Source organism: Rhipicephalus sanguineus, chromosome 6 (assembly GCF_013339695.2).
Source record: "Rhipicephalus sanguineus isolate Rsan-2018 chromosome 6, BIME_Rsan_1.4, whole genome shotgun sequence".
NCBI classification, from domain to species: domain Eukaryota; kingdom Metazoa; phylum Arthropoda; class Arachnida; order Ixodida; family Ixodidae; genus Rhipicephalus; species Rhipicephalus sanguineus.
Genome location: NC_051181.1, coordinates 19,171,818 through 19,191,220, shown reverse-complemented (window position 1 = coordinate 19,191,220; position 19,403 = coordinate 19,171,818). Strand labels below are relative to the sequence as shown.

Genomic DNA, 19,403 nt, shown 5'->3' with positions numbered 1-19,403 from the left:
CTTCGGGGAGTGCATTAGGGGCAGTGTGACTCCTTAGCATTGAGGCACTGTTGTACGTCTCTACACTTGTCTACCACGTCTGCTGATAATCACATGGATGTATTTAGAGTGTTCTTTCATGAAGTACAATTTCATTGATCCAGTATTCTATTTATTTGCTAGTGTCGAAAATAATCACTGAAGAGGTTATTCCAGAACACTCAACTGCATGACGCCCTTATTTTTGCGTTATCGAATTAAATATGAAGTTCTCTTGAGATGATTTTCTCTATAAGATTTGCAATGAATCGAAATACTTCTAGCTCTTCGTAAGAGCCCCATAATAATTATTCAAGTGCTTGAATGTAACTGCAACTTACTTCTCCGGTATACTCTAATAATATCTGGGGTTTAACGTCCCAAAACTACGATATGGTTATGAGAGATGCCGTAGTGGAGGGCTCCGGAAATTTCGACCACCTGGGGTTCTTTTACGTGCACCTAAATCTAAGTACACGGGCCTCAGACATTTTCACCTCCATCGAGAATGCAGCCGCCGCAGCCAGGTCCAGTGTACTCTAGTACGCAAAATTACCTGTTCCAAAGTGCTTCAAGATGGAAATTTGTGCTGCTCGAAAGTGCTACAAAATGAAAATTTTGCGACTCCAAAAATTGCTACAAGTCAGAAGTCCTCGGTAGCATCACTGCAAATAAGGAGCAATGACATTTAGGAAACATAATTGGCCTTTGTTCACTCGAATAGTTGCTCCAGTTTCTTGTAGGCATTGAGCAATTGGGTAATTAGAACAAGCGATATGGCAATGGGAATGTCCACCTCATTGTTCATTGCTGTTACCTATCGAAAAAGTCAGAACCAGTCTTGTCATTCCTTCCAGTCACACCACTGGTCACAATGCACAAGATGTCATCAACTGCCAAATGACTGCAGACTGCGATTTCATTGTTTTGGATTGATGAAAATTTCAAAGAAAATGCTGTGTTATCTTCATGCTACAAATCTCTAAGGGTCACAAAAAATATTCGCATTACCGAAAGACATGGAAACCTAACATGTTCAAAGTATGCGACAAAACGAAACTGGCGTACACCGTTATGTATTGTTCTCAGGGGCGCAGCAACACCATAGGCAGCTCTGAATGATTGCCAGTGATTTTTATAAGTTCGCGGTCATACTGATACTCGTAATTACGCAGCATGGCACATGTGTGTAACTAAAGGTGTCTCGAACCACCTCTCATGCTCGGTGAAAAAACACATACAAAAGCAGGCGCTGCTGCGAACAGCTCAGTCAGACCTTGCAGTTGTGCGCAGCAAGGAAAATTCACAAGTGGAGCTTGAAGATGTCTCTTTCTTAAAGCACCCTTTCTTCATATAGGGGGCCCGTGTCACGCTCTTTGGAGGGCTGTCACACAGCAGATCATTCGTCACGCAACAGATTACTGGTGGTGGTCGATAGCTGGCGTAAACCAAGAGCGACGTTTGGATCAGATGCGCACGGGGTGCCACCACGTCCTGGGCACCACACTCTATAGTCGGCTGAAATTACATAGTTGCACTGGAGCATGCAACACTAGCACACTCCAGAATGGCACCTGGAGAGTGCGATCATGTTTCATGATGTGCGGTAGAGTTCATGATACGCACGTGACGTAGCTTCTTTCACCCTTGTCATGCCTCGCTGTGTAGCTTCAAGCACGCTCGTCTGCTCAAAAGAGAGTTCTTTACAGATTCGAAAAACTTGCTGGGACCGATTCGTAAGGCAATAAACTCCAGTACTGAGGTTATTCTATCATTACTTGGAAATGTGGTTCAGGACCCTTTTAGGGACAACACTTACAGGCTTCCTTCTGCATTCACCTAAGGCGACTCGAAGGTGAAAGCCATCTTCTTTTCCTTCTCGTATTGATCCTGCCCCACCACCCTCCGAAAGCTATGTGCACCTAGGGTGATTTGCACTGCCTCCAGGATCGGCCCACCTTTGACCAAGCTACGATGTCATCACGTGACATTATGTCACACGACATCATAATGATGCCACAAATTTTGGCAATCTGTGACGTCATGAGGACGTCACATGGGGACATTACTGCGTGGTTATGATTTCTGGCATCACTCGTGTTGTCCCCGACGTCACTGGACGCCGACGGTCAATTTTCGTGTTTCATGAGGTTTTCGCCTTATGATGTGCTGTGTTCTGTGACAGCTAGTCACAGGACACAGCCCCTTCCTTTCTTAATACACTTTTCTGCACGACGCCAGTGCACTGCAGCGAAAGCAAGAGGCATTGCACACGTGGCAGTTCAGGACAAAAAAAAAAACTTAAGAACTGCTGCCATTTGTTGTTATTATTTTCTTTTCTTTTGTGGTGGGGTTGTCTTTCGAGAGATCGATGGCGATGCCCTTACAATTGCGAGTCTCCCGGGAAACACGGCAGAGTTGGCCGAAGGTATGCATTCCCCAACACTCGTGCATTGTGAGTCTCCTTTGCAAAGTCCACGTGCTTCCTCTTTAAGTCCTCATCCGCCTTCTTTTATTTTTTGGTAGGATGTCCATTTGGGAGTTCAGGATTGCTTCGACAAGGCAAGCAGGCATAAACACAGAACGACTACACGGCCTCGAGTGCAGCAGCACGCACCAGCATCTCGCAGAAAAAGAAAAAGTCTCAAGTCAGTGTTATTTATATTCTAAAAGCAAGGACACACGAAGGTGCATTAGGGCCTCCCAGATTCATATGCACCATCTGATGGGTAATACCAACAGGGGCGTAGCCAGAAATTTTTTTCGGGGGGAGTTCAACCATACTTTATGTATGTTCGCGCGTGCGTTTGTATGTGTGCGTGCCTATATACGCAAGCAAAATTGAAAAATTTCGGGGGGGGTTTGAACCCCCCCAACCCCCCCCCCCCCTTGGCTACGCCCCTGAATGCCAATAACCAGCTAGACCAGGGCATGCGTTCCCTAGAACGCCTCACGCCCATGTGTGATAGCCGTGTTTTCGGCAACCATGTGGGTAGCACTTGTGCTTATCTGCAGGGCAGCGTACGTTCGTATCAAATGTTGCAGGGTGAAAATCTGTTCACAACAACCATACTGTAGCCCACTACAGGCTAATGGGCCTTGGCCTGGACTGCAGAAAAATTCTACGAGCTGTATGAAATTTGGGATTTTCGGGATAAGACTGCCATCTTCAGTGGCAGTGGGCATGGTCTTGTTGTCTTTGATGCATTCGTTGTCACCTGACTTTGCAAAATGAGGCAGATGGTGCAGCTGTTGGGATCAGAAATCTTCAATTTGTCAAACTGTAGGGTGGGCAGAAAGTAACTTTCTATCAAGAATTGTCTTAATTTCTATAACACTTGATCAAGGCGTCACAATGTCTCCACTGGTGTCCTGGAAAAAATTACTGCAATAACATGTGAACCCACAACTTTTGTGGCAGTCATGTCATTGATACCTGCAATGAGGTAAATGGTGTGTGTAATAAGTTTTCCGATTGTAAAGACCAAAATGCTTTCTGTTTCATTAAAATTGGTTTGCTGTTATAGAGGTTATAAAGAATTCATTATAGGGAGTTACATTCTACCCACCCTGTATTTGCAATAGCTTCTCGCTTAAAGGGAAGATAAAGCACTTTTTAAAAAAAATGACTTTGGAATGTGTAATCATAGTTTGATCCTTGCTGAGTTCGAAAACCAATGTAAAAGTTCACAGAAGTGAACGCAAATGGCATTTCTTGGCAAAAAAAACAGCGGCTGCAGCTGCAGGGCTTTTTGAACTGCTGAGCGAAGGTGGTGACGTCAACTTCGGTGTACCGCGTCATCGGCACCATCAGCTCTGTAAAATCATGGCCTTCGCGATCGGTTCCACCAACGCGCGCAGTCGGAAGTAGTTACGAAGGCCACTGCTCCGCCAGAACTACGGTGGTAGAATGAAACAGGTGGCCCATCGAGCGCCGCGAGCGCGTCGCCGTACTGCTCGAGTTGCTCGCAGCCACCGCTAGGTTCGCGACGAGTTCTTGGGCCGAAAACGCGCACCGTAAGCTCTCGCTGTGCTGTAAAAACTGGTTTCTCTAGCCAATTTTGTGGCTTTAAACGGTTCTTTGTGCTTTTACTAGCTTGTAGTGGCTGTCTGCCAGCTTCGAGCGCAAAAGTAGGAGCGCCAGGCTTAATGAAGCTTAAAATTTTTTAATCGGTGCGAGTAGTCCCGATATGACTGTCACAGGGTGCCGATTGCAAGAGACGCTCGTGTATTTTTTTTTTTTTTTCGAAAGTGTGAAAATTCCTACGCGCGAGTGCACAGAACAAAAAAAAAAAAAACCTTTGGTTTTCACGTTATCGTATGTATGTCTGTAGCTGGCGGTCTTTCCGTGGAATTGCATTTCTCCACAACTGCAGTCGCTTTTCGTCTTTCGGCGCGGAGAAAAGACACAGCTTTTCTTTGCACGTTTTGTAGCCAGATTTGCAATTTGGAGCGAAGCATTTTCGTCCCATGGGGGCCGCCGCATCAGCGGCACAGTTTGAGCCACCGTGGTTTCAGCCGTGGTTCCACCTTACAGAGTGAGCGGAAACACCGATGCGGACGTGCACGTTGGTTTGGCAGAGCGCAGCAAACGCGACGCACCAGAGCGAATCTCAAGCCGTGGGATCACCTAATCACGACCACCGTGATCTGGCCGTGATCATGACTCGAAGGCTGATTGCGACTTTGCGACGCTGGTTGCATCACATAGGGACGCTCTTGCTCTTCGCACGCCTGCACCCACGGACGCCTCCGCATTTATCGAAGATGACCAAGCAGAAAGGAAGACACGCCGCTGCAACGCTGGTTGCGTTACATGCTTTCCTTAAAGGCGCGTCCGTTCTAAGCGACGGCAACTCTTCAGTGTTGCTCAAGGCCTCTCTGGTGTAATAAATACACTGCGGATCTCTTTCTCAAAAGGTAAAGATGTAAATTGCAGTTTAAATGCTCGCGACGCACGCTGGCCACATGCTTTAAAATGCGCCGGAGCGGAGATATCGACCCAGAGTACACCTGTTGCCACCTTGCAGAAAAGCGGTGGCAACTCGAGCACCTCCGTGACACGCGCGGCGCATTGGCGGAGCGGCGCGTCGGGCCACCTGTTATTGTACCACCGTGGCCAAAAATACCGACTGTGACGTAGTTCCAGTTAGTTCATTTCCACGCCCACACTTTTGGCGCGCTTGCTTGAGGGGAGCAAGACGAAATTTTCTTGCGCGTATTTTAAGGCTCCTGCTGCGACAACAGCAAAAAAAATTACGCCATCGTCGACAATAATGTTGGTCTTTGTTAACAACGAAGTTTTACCGAATTGTAAAACCACTTCAGCATCCCTTTAACACTTTCGGGACCGCGGAAAAATCAGTCGTTTTTGATTTGGGGGGTCCAGGAAATATTTTTTTTCCTGAAACAGAAATTGATTGATGCTAGAGTGCAGGGTGTCAAATGATAGAAGAATAATGGGTCTTTCTAACAGTATTAACTTCAAACAACATATTTATTTTGAATATTATAAAAAAGGTATCAAAACAAAAAAATGCACGACAAGAAAAAAATTCATAAAAACATCAATGCTACTCTGCCCAGAGAAAATATTAAAAAAATAGAAATATACGTCTTCGACGCAAAGCCTTTATAGAATAATGGGGCAAATATAAGCTCTCTAAGTACAAAAGGTATTTACATACATACAAAAATATAAGCACTAGCGCCCATAATGATACCGCGCGAAGCAGTTTCTCGACGTGATGAAATGAAGGTTGTCTCACTGTGCGTTGGCTTTTCAAAAATATGCATCCACGCATACTTATTTGTGTGGTTGCATATCTTTCTGACGACTTCTCCGGTGAAAAACAACACGAGGAAACTGCCGCGTGGCACTCTGGAGTGCTAGGTCAAGGTCCACTCCACGCCGTCTTCGCGGAGAGAACTCCGCTCTTTCTGCAGCCGGCGCCAAATACTCGCGCCCGAACGAAGTTGACACTTTGCAGATAAGATCTGTGACCTTTAGCGTGCACCCGATACGTTTACAATGACGCACAGCAGCGATAAAACAGCCCGAGGAGAAGATGAAACTTACCGGGGGATAGCTGCTGATGTTCCGGGGCGGTTTGATGCACTTTCGCCGTCCGTACTGAAGTGTGACGAATCGAAGTCATCTTCTGTGTCTGTGCTGCTACCATCATCCAGAGATTCCCGCCCAGATTAATCGGAATTCGTTGAAATTCGCCGTTTCCGTGGAGCATCCATGAGCAACGTCGACGCCATGGCTTAAACAATGAGCGTTCACGTGCCCGACTGCGAACAAGCTTTAAAAATCTCTCCGCGACGGAATAAAGAAACGCACAAGCGGAACTGATAACAAACACGCTCTTTTACCCTTTGGGTGGCGTTAGCTGTTCAGAAGCACTCAGAGAACGCCAAAACTTGAATTTGAAATCATCGTTAACATACTAACGATGGGAATAGGCACGGTCACGAAAGTGTTAAGCAGCTTGCATGCTCGAGCACATCTGTGCACAGTACTGAAGCTCATATTCCTCTATAACTTAGATATGGGAAGGGTAATCAATTCTTTGAAGCAGAAGCGTTGACGTCACGTTATGTGGTGTTACTGTTGTGGCTGACAGCGGAACCATGTGATGCAACATCAACAACAGACCCCTTTAAAACTAACGCCCCAGAGGCACCCTTAACAAAACTAGGTTCACCTATCAAAATGTCAGCAAAAGCACGTTGTATTTCCATCTGTTGGCTACCACCATTACTTTGGATTTTGAACTATACTACCTATATAGGGTGTTTTTTTTTAGTCAATACAGTTTTTTTATAACAATTCTATGACAGTCAGGCTCCTTTCATTTTCGCACATGAACTTTATGTCGAGGCGGAAATACTTTCCCGCAGCAAAAATGACATTGACTAGACTAATTAACAAAAACTCGTTAATTAGCTTTTTAATGATTGACTAGAGTGCAGTTGTTTACATTAGAAAGTTGTGGTGCATGATAATTTATTAATTTATGGCATACCCATTTTTTACAAACATAAAAGTTGCACGTAGTTAGAGATATTCATCATCGAATTTCAAGGGCGACTAGTGACAGGGAAGTGACGAAATTTGAATGAAGGCGCGCTGAAGCAGAATCTGGTCAGAAAAATTGGCAAGCATTTTGAGATACACAAGTAGACAGCTTATTGTTTGCATGCGATGGGTGGTGCTTATCTGTTTCTTTCTTAAAAAACTATAAAGAGGCGCAAAAAACGATTTCGCCTGTCTGCAAGTAGAAGTGCCGCAGTGGCTGCCCCTCAGTTTTATGCTGCCCAGACAAAGAAAAAGGTTGACATTGCAGTAAACTTGTGCACAGTTTGAAAGAAATGGATAAGCACCAAACACTACATGCAAAGGTAAGGTGATAGGCCAACACAAGTGAGATGACTCTCAGCTTTTCACGAAAACATACGGCCGTGGCGCGCCTTCATTCAAATTTCGTCACTGCCTTGTCACGGGCAGTTCCGATCTGACGTAACAGAACGGTTGCGCTTCCGCACCAGGCACAATGAGTTTCGATTTCCCCCTTGAAATTTGACGACGAATACCTTGAACGACGTGCAGCTTTTATGATTTCTAATGCCATGAATTGGCACACACTACAATTTCGCAATAATTAAAAGGTTAATTAACGAGTTTTTGTTAATTAGTCACAACAGTGTTATTTTAACTGCGGCAAAGTATTTCTGTTTCGACGTAGAGTTCGTGTGCGAAAACGACAGGAGCCTTACTGTCATAAGATTTTTATAAAAAATTTGTATTGTCTAAAACAAGAACACCTTGTATGTAATATTTTGTCTCCTTCTTGGTTGTTTTTTTGGCAGGCTTTGCTTCATTATGGTGTAGGAAGGTGTGTGGTGATCGCCTTGTACGCTTACAGGCACAGCAGGCCAGGCAGTGACGTTGGTGGCGGGACTCCAAGAATTGGAGCAGCTTCGCACACTCTGTGCGCCCCTCAACTTGGACATAAAGCCACTGCCAGGTGGGTGGCATTGCACTTTCATTGTTGTCAATGGCATATTAGGGGTGTGTTCTGCTCGTCCCTTCTTCTAAAAATAGAGCCAAGCAAGAATTGAATGTTCCGCACGTATTTGATGGCTCTGAAGATGAGAAAGCATTGTAACCAGAGAGGCCCTGGCATCCTGCAAGCACCAGTCTGTGAGAAAGTGTCAATTAAGGAAGCTGCAGGCGCATAGACCTGCTAGTTTTAGGCTTATAGGTAGGGGTGTGCTAATATCAAAATTTTCGAATACAAATCGGATACGAATACATAGCTTCGAATACGAATCAAATACTGAGTAATCAAGAGAGGCATTAGAATAACAGAGAGCTGAGCTAGTTGGTAAGTACTGATTCTAAAAAGACAGGGCGAATGAATGTACTGTATACCTACGACACGTTTCTTCCTATCGCTGTGGTGTCCTGACTTCTTTCTTGTGTCCGTGTTTGCACGCCCTCTCTTTTTAGAATGAACAAGAGAGGTAACTTTTTTCCACCAGTCGTATGTTATTTTACTACCGTATTTTCCGGTTCATAAGTCACACCCTTGTATAAGACGCGCCCCCCTCGAAATGGCAGTTTTTCTGGAAAAACAAAACATATATAAGTCGCACTGGTGTACAAGACGCACCTGCTCATCCGACCACCGACATTAAGGCATCGCATCGTGAAAATGCACTGCCAAAATGCATGCTTGTGGCAGCCGCCGCTTTTGCATGTTTCCAGCTGTTGGCAGACACGCATGCGAGCGCCTCTGAACGTACATAAAAACAATACTTTCAGAAGTACCTTTATTATTCCAATAGCATGGTGGCGTTTAATCAAAGCCATCGAAGTCGTCTTCCTTTGAGTCGCTCACGAACAATGCAGCTACTTCTGGTTGTAGTACTGCTGGCACATCACTGTCGTCCTCTGACGCGCTCGAATGGGACTCTCCAACATCGCCATTGGCAGCGCAGGGGATCAACCCGGCCTTGCGAAAGCCCGCCACAATGGTCTTCTCAGAAATTGACTCCCAAGCTTCACTCACCTATTTTTCCACTTCGCCGAACTCTGCACGTCTCATGCGCCCCGTTTTTGTAAAGCTGTGCTGTCCCTCCGGCATCCATGTTTCCCACAAACGTCGCAGAACTGCCTTGAAGCTGCGGCTGACAGAAATGTCAAGCGGCTGAAGCATCTTCGTGATGCCGCCGGGTATAATCACTGGCATACAATTCCTTGAACTGATCTTTTTTTTTTGACAATGTCGGTGATATGTGCCCACATACTGTCCATCACCAGCATTCCTGGCTTCACATGGAAGAATCTGTCTGGTCGACGTGAGAAACAGCGGTCAAGCCACACACTCATCATTCCCTCATCCATCCAACCCTTTGCGTTCGCCTGAATCACCACTGTAGAAGGGAAAATATCCTTTTGCAAGGTTTTTTGCTTAAAAATAAGCATGGGAGGCAGCTTTGTGCCGTCCGCGCAGTAGGGGAGCACAACGGTGAAGTGGGATTTCTCATGGCCTGTTGTCCTCACCGTGACAGTTTTCTGGCATTTCTCGGCGATGCTCCTCCCAAGCGAGATGTCGAATGTCAGCGGCACTTCATTCATGTTGACGATGTGGCTCGCGCTGACATTCTTCGCAACTTCCTCTCTCACGAATGAGCTGAAGTTGACCATTTGTGCCTGAAAGTCATCGGGCAGCTTCTGGCACACCGTCGTCCGGGCTCTCATGACCAGCTGATTCCGCTGCATAAAGCGGAAACACCACGACGGACCACCATTAAATCCTGTAGCATTGGTCTCCGCTGCCAGAGCCTTCGCCTTCAGGCGCAGCTGCACTATTGACAGCCCTCTTCCTTTGGCTCGCTGTTGCAGCAACCACGTGCGCAGACTATGCTCGAGGTCTGGGCCCGTATTCTGAAAAGGCAACAATCGCAAAAGTATCGCCTTTGGTGCGCGCTGATTGGCTATTGAGCAAACCGGAAAAGTTAGGGCGCCATGTGGTAATTCCGCCGACGTCAATTTTGCGTCATGGTGCTCGACGGTGCTCTCGACATATTTGCAATAAACGAAGGCACCGTTAACCGTCGGTTCGTGGTGAAGTCTAGCATTTCAGTGACGTAGGCGGTAACTTCTAGTATTCAATCCTCGGTGGATATATGCAGCATTTTTTACGCTAAAGCTTTCATCGAGCATTATCTTGGGGTGCTATCAGCACTTGTTCTTTGCCAGCGCGTGTTTTTGCGTGGTTTGAACGTCCCAGGAACATGAACCGTGTGTTGCTCGCGTGGCTTATCGCGAGCCGGCAACATGTTGAGATCTTGAGACGATGTCGCTGCGGCGGCACGCTGCAGCTGAACTCTCCGAGTACGCCGTGTTAAACTCTTAACGAAAATACGTTTCACGCAAAGTTGCATTCTTTAAATATTATACTGTGCATTAAATAATCGAACAAAAAAACGTTGAAAGCACTTTCAACACATCTTGTACTTCAAGTAGCCACAGCCAAGCTGGCCAAGCCTGGCCACTGCGTAGAAGCAGCAGCACACGCTCGAAAACGCCGCACTCAGGTTGCTCTGCGCTTACGGTGCGCTCACTCCTGTGTTGTGAGACATTCGTACTACCAACGGCCAGTTGCGAAATTGACGTCACAGGCAAGTGTTTTTTTTTACTTATTGAACGCATCAAATTCTACGTCACCAGATGCGATACTATCGCCTTTTGCGATCGTTTGAGAATACGGGCCCTGGCCAGCGTGCCTTCTTGCCGCGGTTGGCTTTCTTTGTTGACTTCATCGTGCGGAGGACGCTGTGGGCCTTGCGCCAGTCCTGGATAATTTTTTTGCTGACATCGAATTGCCTCCCTGCTGCTCGGTTTCCGTGTTCCTCAGCAAATTAAACTGTGCGCAGCTTGAACTTGGCCTCATAGCTTCGCCGACTTTGCTTTCCATGTGGCGCCATGGTTAGCGAGGTTCTACTGGCTCTAGGCTACGATGCACAACACATGCGACACGCGCAGCAACAGTGACACAGTGGGTGCAATGAACACATTATGGCAGACGGAAGTGACGGCAAAGGAAGCGGGTCTGAAATCCAAAGTTGCTTTCCATAATTTATAATTTAAAAAATACCTCCACGTTGTCAGCCCTCTTTGATAATTTTTTCTGTGTGCAAAACTACATCATCTGCATTATTTCTAGGGTGTTTACTTACCGTTAATCTTATTTTCATTTGAAATGTGGTTTCTGTGCGCGACAGAAGGCGGCACACGATGAAGCGTCATTTGATGCCGGCTCGACGCTAACAGCCTGGCCGCAGTATTCAAGCCACCCAAGCCGCGGCACCCAACCCGGTTTTGAATGTATATAAGTCGCATCGTTGTTTAAGACGCACCGATGAAAAATTCAGAAAAAAATTGGCCGCGTATCTGCGTGCTTCGCTGCAAATGTCGTCGAAAGACGATAGATGAGCGCTGCGTTAGAGTTACTGTATATGCTACCTTTGGGTAGCAGAGTTGCGCATAGGTCTGGCTAGCAACCATGGCTATGTCGCGAAGACTCACTCCGTTTTTGCAGACGACATGCCTACCGGGTCACTGGCCGACATGTTTGGCGTGTCGAAGACCGGTAATTTACTTTAATGTGAATGACTAGTGTCAATCCAGTTCGCTGCAGCGGCGCCATCGAGAAATACAAAAATTGGCCCCAGCGTCAGCTTCTCTGCAACACATGGTTGCTAGTGGCGTTTAAAAGACAGATGCGCAACTCTGCTACCTAAAGGTAGCATATGCAGTAACTCTACGCTGTTAAAGCCCCTCGCTGCGTGAGATATGGGCGCCATCTGGCAATACGTCGGGAATACGAGCTTGTGCAGAGGGCACGGAGGAGGAAAGTTCTTTCCTTTCTCCGTGGCAGAGGGCTTTCGTCGGCGCGTCGCATTTTCAGCGCAGCTTAAGAAACTAGGGTCTTTAGAATTGCGTATCTATGTATTTTCTGTTAAAGGAACACATCGCCTAATCGACTTACCTAGTGATGTTGCATCTCAGGTACGCGCAATATTTACTTTTTTATCGACAACGTTCACAAGTATGAACAGCCGCACCAGTTCAAGATGGGTGGGCGGTAAGCAAGTGGTTCAACAATGTGCTTGATTGGGCTGGTTGGTGCTGCATGGTAGACGACGAATAGAAACAGCGCTAGACACGGGACGAGAAGAGGACACATACATCAGCGCCGTGTATGTGTCCTCTTCTCGTCCCGTGTCTAGCGCTGTTTCTATTCGTCGTCTACCAAGTGGTTCAACTTTGGCCAGGTGGCTGAATCGGGTGACAGACAAACGAACAGAAAGACAGACCAAAATTTCTGCGTTTAAGTTCCCCAAGAAAGACTATCGTCTTTAAAAGCTGCGGCTTATACACCGAAAAATACGGTACATATTTACGTTGAAAACAGTACCCTTGCATGTTATTGGCACAAAATATGTTATTGCTCAAAAGAATGTCTGTACTTGACAGGAAGCGCATGACTGTGCTATATTTAGTTGACAGGGGTGGAAGTGCTGCGCCATTTGCGCCACGCTGCGCCAATTCGCTTCTGCTGCGCCATCCTGCTCCAAAACGCATTATTGCGCCGAAACTGCTCCCAAGTGGTCTTTGGTGCACGGCCTCTGCGATGGGCTCCGGTGCGCTTCCGGAACCGATCACCGAGGCTACGTTTGGTGCCTTTATGTGCGGCTGTCATCTGTGTCATGGCGCGCCTATGCGAGCTTATATCATCATTACATCACTTGGCGCGCTCTCGTGACGTTGTTGGAGGCGCAAAAAAGCTAGCAAGCATGCTAGGGAGCCTGTACAGGAGCTAGCTACAAGAAAGTGAGTTGTGAGGCCATATTTCGATTGTGATGCCAGCGGCAACGGAGTTTTTTGGCGCTCTGCGCGCACGAGGCGGTTGCTGTCATCGTGGCCTGTGATTGCGAACATGAATAAAAGTATGTGCGTTGACGCTTCATATTGTCGAAAATGTTCTATTTACTGCGAATATTTAATTTGATGTGAAGCCATGAGGATAGTGCGAGCAGCTGCCGCGGACGTAAACGCGCGACCATTATTTAGAAACTTTGTATTAAGGAAACAGCTGTATAGCTGAGTGTGTAAGATTGATTTTGTGTCTTGAAAGTTTGAAAGTTTATTTAACATAACACATGTATTGGTTACAAAAAACACACTTTTGGGACCCAACAAATTTGTTAAAGGGTCCCTACCGAAGTTAGCTCTAGTAAAAAACATCGATAGCAGCAGTTATTATACACATTGTAATAAGATCGAACAGAAGTGTCTGAGTTAAGTATAGCAAACAAGTATAGTACAAAAGAAAATTTCACACAAATTACAAATTTTTCGAGGAATGCTTAATATACAAGGCATCTTAAGAGGGAAAAAAAGGGAGGGAAAAAGGTAACTGTGAGCAAGTGTGCTATGGATTGTCAATAAGGGAGTGCTTTAGGTTTCTTAGAAATGTTTTCAAATTTGTTATACTGGTTAGGTTACAATCGAGTTTATTCCAAAGAGATGTACCCTTAAAGTTTAGTGTAGAGCGACCGTAATTAGTATTTACCTTAGGCAGAATAAGACGACGACGCGATACATTCACAGCAGTGCGATGCGAGTGGTGAAGCGAGACTGTTGTCAAGACGAGTTTTTCATAGATAATTTGATGCATGATTGAGGCAATGTTGTATGTTACCAGATCATAGATATTTAGGATGTTGAGGCGTTTAAATAGATCTTCACTCTTAATGTGTATATTGTTCGGTCCTAAAATGCGGAGGGCTCTTTTTTGAAGCGTGTACACTGGTGACAAATGAGTTTTGTATGTGCAACCCCAGATCCCTATACAGTAACTAATGTGACAGTGAACAAATGCGTAGTAAAGGTTGATAAGTATGTTGGGAGGGAAGTAGTTGCGACATTTTGAAAGTATATGCAAGCCATATGAAGTTTTGTTAACTACAGAGCGCACATGAAGGCGAAATTTTAAGTGTTTGTCGATTATAACACCAAGAAACTTTGTCTCGCTAGATTGTTTTATGGGATGGTTATTGTAAATGACGTCAGAATGAATAGACGTTTTCTTTTTTTCAGAGTGGAATAAAATAAAAACGGTCTTCGTTGGGTTTAAGTGAAGAGCGTTCGAGTTGCACCATTGGTGCAATATTTCTAATTCAGAGTTAAGCTTATTGATTAGGCTGGATTCCTCAGTATCAGCTATTATAAGATTAGTATCATCTGCATAGAGCACAGGGGTCGCACACAAAAGTTGTGAAGGCAAGTCATTTATATACAGTAGAAAAAATAAAGGTCCAAGTATGGACCCCTGGGGAACGCCGATGTTAATAAGGGTGCTGTCGGACTGAGAATCTCCTAGCTGAACAATTTGTTGCCGGTCTTCCAAGTAACTACGAATTAATGTCAGAGGTAATCCATTAATTCCGTAGCGAAGTAATTTTTCGTTTAATATAGCATGATTTAGCGAATCGAAGGCTTTTGCGAAATCTATGAACAGTCCTGCCACTAGATAGCCATTGTCTATTGACTTACGAATTATATCTGTAAATGTTGAAACTGCAGTTTGCGTGGACAGACCTTTTCTGAAACCGAATTGGTGTCGAGAAAGAATATTGTGCTTTTCCAGATAGTCATGCAGCCGGGAAGCGAATATTTTTTCAGGTATTTTGCTGAAGAATGGCAGCACTGAAATCGGACGATAATTTTCGATCCTTTCTTTGTCCTTCGATTTGTACAGTGGCAGTACCTTGGCAATTTTCATCCTTGCTGGAAACACACCCGTGACGAATATAGTATTGACGATATGAGCGAGAACTGGTGACACGATATCTGTGACAAGTTTAACGGCATGCGCAGAAACATTGTCAATTCCGGAGGCTGTGTTTCGCAAGCTTGAAATAACTGAAGCAACCTCAAGTTCATCTGTAGGATAAAGGTAAAAGGAAGCATTTGTGTGGGGTATATATGTTGCATCAAAAGCTTTGTCTTTGGATGCAGTGTGGGAAGAAAAATATGCGCTAAAAGCATGACATATACTTTCGGCAGTGTTGTACGTGGCATCATTGTAAATTATTTTCTCTGGTGGGTGTTGTTTTACGTCTCGTCCGAGAAACTGGTTGAGAAGGCTCCAGTTTTTTTTCGAGTCGTTCCCGTTCTGTTGAACACAGTTGCTAAAATAATTTTTCTTTGCTACATAAAGCGTTGTATTAAGATATTGCGAGTACCTAGAGTATTTTTCCTTCAAGGAAGTGTTATAAGGTTGACGTTTCAATTTTCGATACATGTTATATTTTGTTTTAATGGAACGTAACAGCGCGCCCGTTACCCAAGGGTCTCGCGGAATCGTATGCCTACTGCGCACGCGGTGAGTAGTGGATGCGTTGGATATTGCTTCTGTAAACTTGTCTACAAATGTGTTGTAAGATTCGGTAGAACAGCTTGAAGAGTATACGGGAGACCAATCAATCGCGTGTACATTTTGCACAAATACGCCCGCATTGAATAATGTCCGCGTAAAACACTTCTTGCTTGATTTCAGGCAGTTTGACATTACAAAAAGCACAGGGTAATGATCGGTAATACTGACATCAAGAACTTCTGCACGTTTGCAAACTGGAGTGTTCGACAACACGTGGTCTATAAGTGTTCTACTGTGTTCGGTTACTCGTGTTGGTTTGTTTACAAGTTGTGAATAGCCATAACTAGTAAAACACGAGACATACTCATAACAAGAAGAGGAATGAGCATCACTTACATCAATATTGACATCGCCCATTACTATCACACGAGCATTAGAACTCAAGAATGTATTAAAAATTGAGTCAAGGTTTTCACAGAAGCCCTGATAAGATGCAGAAGGCGACTTATATACTACACCCACAATAAGGTTCTGTGACAGCTGCGACTGACTTTTATCGACCTCGACCCACACTGACTCACAATGAGGTGTTACAAATTCAGCATCAAACCGCCGCCTGTACATAATGTTGTCATCTATGTACAGGGCAGCACCACCATGAGCCATGCTAGATTGATTGTGGGTTGTACGACATTTTGCTTCCAGCTTATAACCAGGTTTATTGTACAATCCGACTTCATTCTCAGACAACCATGTCTCTGATATGCCAATAAAAGTGAACTTTTTGTTTATTAGGCCAATAAAGTTGCCAATTTCGTCCTGGTTTTTCCGTAAACTGCGCGCATTGAAGTGTGCGCCCAGCAGCACATTTTCAGAAACTGTCGAAGCATTAAAATCGTCCACTGAGAGATACGCCATGATGCCGTCTGTGACTCGTAATCTAGCTGATACGACTAAGATCAGCCTCGCAAGTAACACGCACAACAGGACTATCAGGTGCTTTCCGTGCCTTGATTTGACCTTGTTCCGTCCAAACAAACATCCACTTGTTTTCTTTTTTCCGTTTAAGTGCCTCAGCCAACAATTTCTTGTTTTCCCGGGTGAGGTGCTCATTTATGTAGATCGGCTGTTTTCTTGCGGAGGAAAAGGCAAGTACATCCGTGGAAAGTCTCGCTTTTTTCGCTCGTTGATAAAACTCGTTCCTGACTTTCCTTGAGACAAACCGAACGATTATGTTTTTTTCAGTGGCATTATGCGCGAGAGAGACTCGATGGCAAACGTCAATGTCTTTAGAATCAATGGGATAACTAATTTGCTCTCCAAGTTTCTGAACTAGTAATTCACAGTTCTCATTCCGTGTCACAGGTATTCCCTTGATTTCAACGTTGTTGCCCCTTGAATATTGCTCCAAGGACATAACACGGCTTAACAGCTCCTCATTTTGTCGCTGCAGGGTCTCGTTATCTTTCCGCAAGGTTGCATTTTCCGTCATTATTTTGTTGCATTTAATCAGAAGAGATTCAAAGTTTGAATTCATGAGCTTCATGCTTTCTTCCATGCAATTGAACTGGGTTGGTAGTTGCGCAAGATGGTCCAGACGTATTGTTATATCATCGAGTCTGGACTCAAGTGCATGCACACTTAGATTGCTCGAACTACCTGTCTTTGCAGTAGAGCCCAGAGTTTCGTTTGCATCCGCCGCGGCATTTGCAGTAGCTGAGCTGCCCCTTAACCTTGCTGAGGAGCACGTCGGGCACTTCCACGTCTTTCTCGCAACCTCATTCTTCCCTTTAAAGAATGTGTCATTTGTACCAGAACATTTTCCTGCATGGTATATGTAATCGCATTCACAGCAAGTGATCCTATTACAGTCATTGCTGATTGTCTTCTTACATGCTAGACAAACGTCACGCGTCATGACAATTTTTCTCGGCAAACGTCAAACAGTGGCACAGTCTGGCAGCAGCAGTGGCAGGAACGACTAGAGGATAAAGTTCTAAAAATGTAGAACTAACCTGCAAATACACGACGAAGAAGTTAAAAGACGTCCAGGCTTCTCCACCGCTGCTGCCAGAATAACGCGCAAAAGGCAGGCACAATCCCAGCGCCAGAAGCGGTGTCGCTGCCCTCGCTTGAAAGGGGCGTCAACGAGAGATGACCCTGATGGTGGCCACGTTTGTCTGCAGCCAAGGATGACAGCGTACTTGATGCTTGCGTATCATCTGCGCAGACACTGCAAATACACGACGAAGAAGTTAAAAGACGTCCAGGCTTCTCCACCGCTGCTGCCAGAATCTTAAGTCTGCATGAAAGAGAAAAATTTGTTGTATCCGTTCGCGGTCAATGAAGCCACTACCAACCGCGAAACCACTCACAGGGCTTCGGTCTGTGTTAGTCGGTTGGACCATTTCCGAAACTCATTTTTTTTAATGAGAGCGTGGTCTCCATGTGCAGAATTTTTTGCATTGCACACAAGCCCTTAGACGTTATAAATGCCGCATGTAAACACGCTCGTGCGGCGACGAGCTTTGTCTCGTTAGTGCGATCAGTCACGTTGTTTGATTTTGGCTTGTCAAAACCTGCGCTCGGCTCGTTGTCGAGTACGCTGTAGCTCGTACCATCTGCAGCACAACATGACATGCCGCTCGCCGCCGTTGCTTTGTGTGGCTTGGTATATGAGGCGGCGAGTGAAGATATACAAAAAAGAACAAGATAGACACTTGGAACGACAAGATAGACACTTGGAACGTTTATTACTGAAAAGACGAATGTGAGGTAGTACGAAAACAGAACCACGGGATACAAATTGTGCGCTTGCGACATCTAGTATCATCGCATCTCAAGTACCATATTTGCGTACATATAACCGACACCAATAATTGACAAATCTTGGAAGGGAACTTGAAGGGAAAATGTTGAACCGCATGGCGCAATTTTTGGCGCGTTTGGAGGGACACGTGTGTTTTTTGACGAATACCTTCGCGAAATCGCGCTGTTGGGTCCCGAATGGCTTGATTTCATGCGCGACTGACACGTGGTCGGAGGGTTGCGCGCGTCATTTTGACGAACACAATCTCAAAATCGTGCCGCGGCGTCTTCCTACTCGAAGTAGAAAAGAAAACGCCTCGCGCGGCACATCGCCCGCTCGTCCGACAAGCGCAGTTTAGGGTGCAGACGCGTGTTTCTTTGGTTTCTTCCAGTGCCCCCAGACGGCGCTGACCTCCGCGCATTTCGAAGGAACTTCTTGAAGCCGGCGTAGGCTTTTGACGAAAATGTAGCAACCTGGCAAACGCGGCGCGAAAACGCCGATGCTGAAAAAACGTTCATTACCATTAAGGTCTTTCATTTGTGAGTCTAGTCAAGTGTAGCTGTTCAGAACATCGCTTATCTCGTGTTCCTGAGTCATTGCTCTATCACAGCTGTGATGTTTTAATTAGAGCTGTGCGAATTAGCAAAATTTTGGGTGCGAAGCAAATTCAAATATTGAAGTGTGAGTGCGAATTGAATCGAATATTTCTCGAATACTTCGAAGCGAAATTGCAGAAAAAAAGGTTGGAGAGGATTCCTAAGCATATTCTAATGAGATAGCAACGTGAAAGTGTTTCTTTTCGCTAGGTTGATGAAGCACTGGCGAGGTAGTGTTTCATAGTTGTCTTATCAAGAATGAGGCAATGTAAAGGCCGAATTCTATTTATGTACATGATTTGGTGCAACCAAAGTGTTGCCAACAACACTTCACACGTGATAGGCAAAGATGCACTTTCCTCAGCCTCTCCTCCTCTTTCAACTTAAGTGGAAGCCCAACTGATGTTGCGGACAAGGGTGTGCTCCCTTCAAGTCTGGAGTTCCAAATCTGCCTCGTAGACGTCGATATATAAGAGCATCTGAAATTTTGGATGCTAAAGAGCTTCGGCTTGATTTTTC

At 45.3% G+C, this 19,403-nt stretch overlaps 1 protein-coding gene across 3 annotated transcripts in view; it reads left to right on the top strand.

Moving 5' to 3' along the window:
* Positions 1-19,403, top strand: part of LOC119395643 (probable ATP-dependent RNA helicase DDX20) — a 219,111-nt gene that overhangs the window by 152,130 nt on the left and 47,578 nt on the right. For all 3 annotated transcript variants that reach the window (XR_007416477.1, XM_037662626.2, XM_049416716.1), the window contains one exon: positions 7,950-8,051. Coding sequence is in view for 2 of the 3 variants with exons in the window: in XM_037662626.2 (XP_037518554.1) it covers positions 7,950-8,051 (102 nt within the window). In the remaining variant the exon portion in view is untranslated. The remainder of the gene's footprint in view (positions 1-7,949; positions 8,052-19,403) is intronic.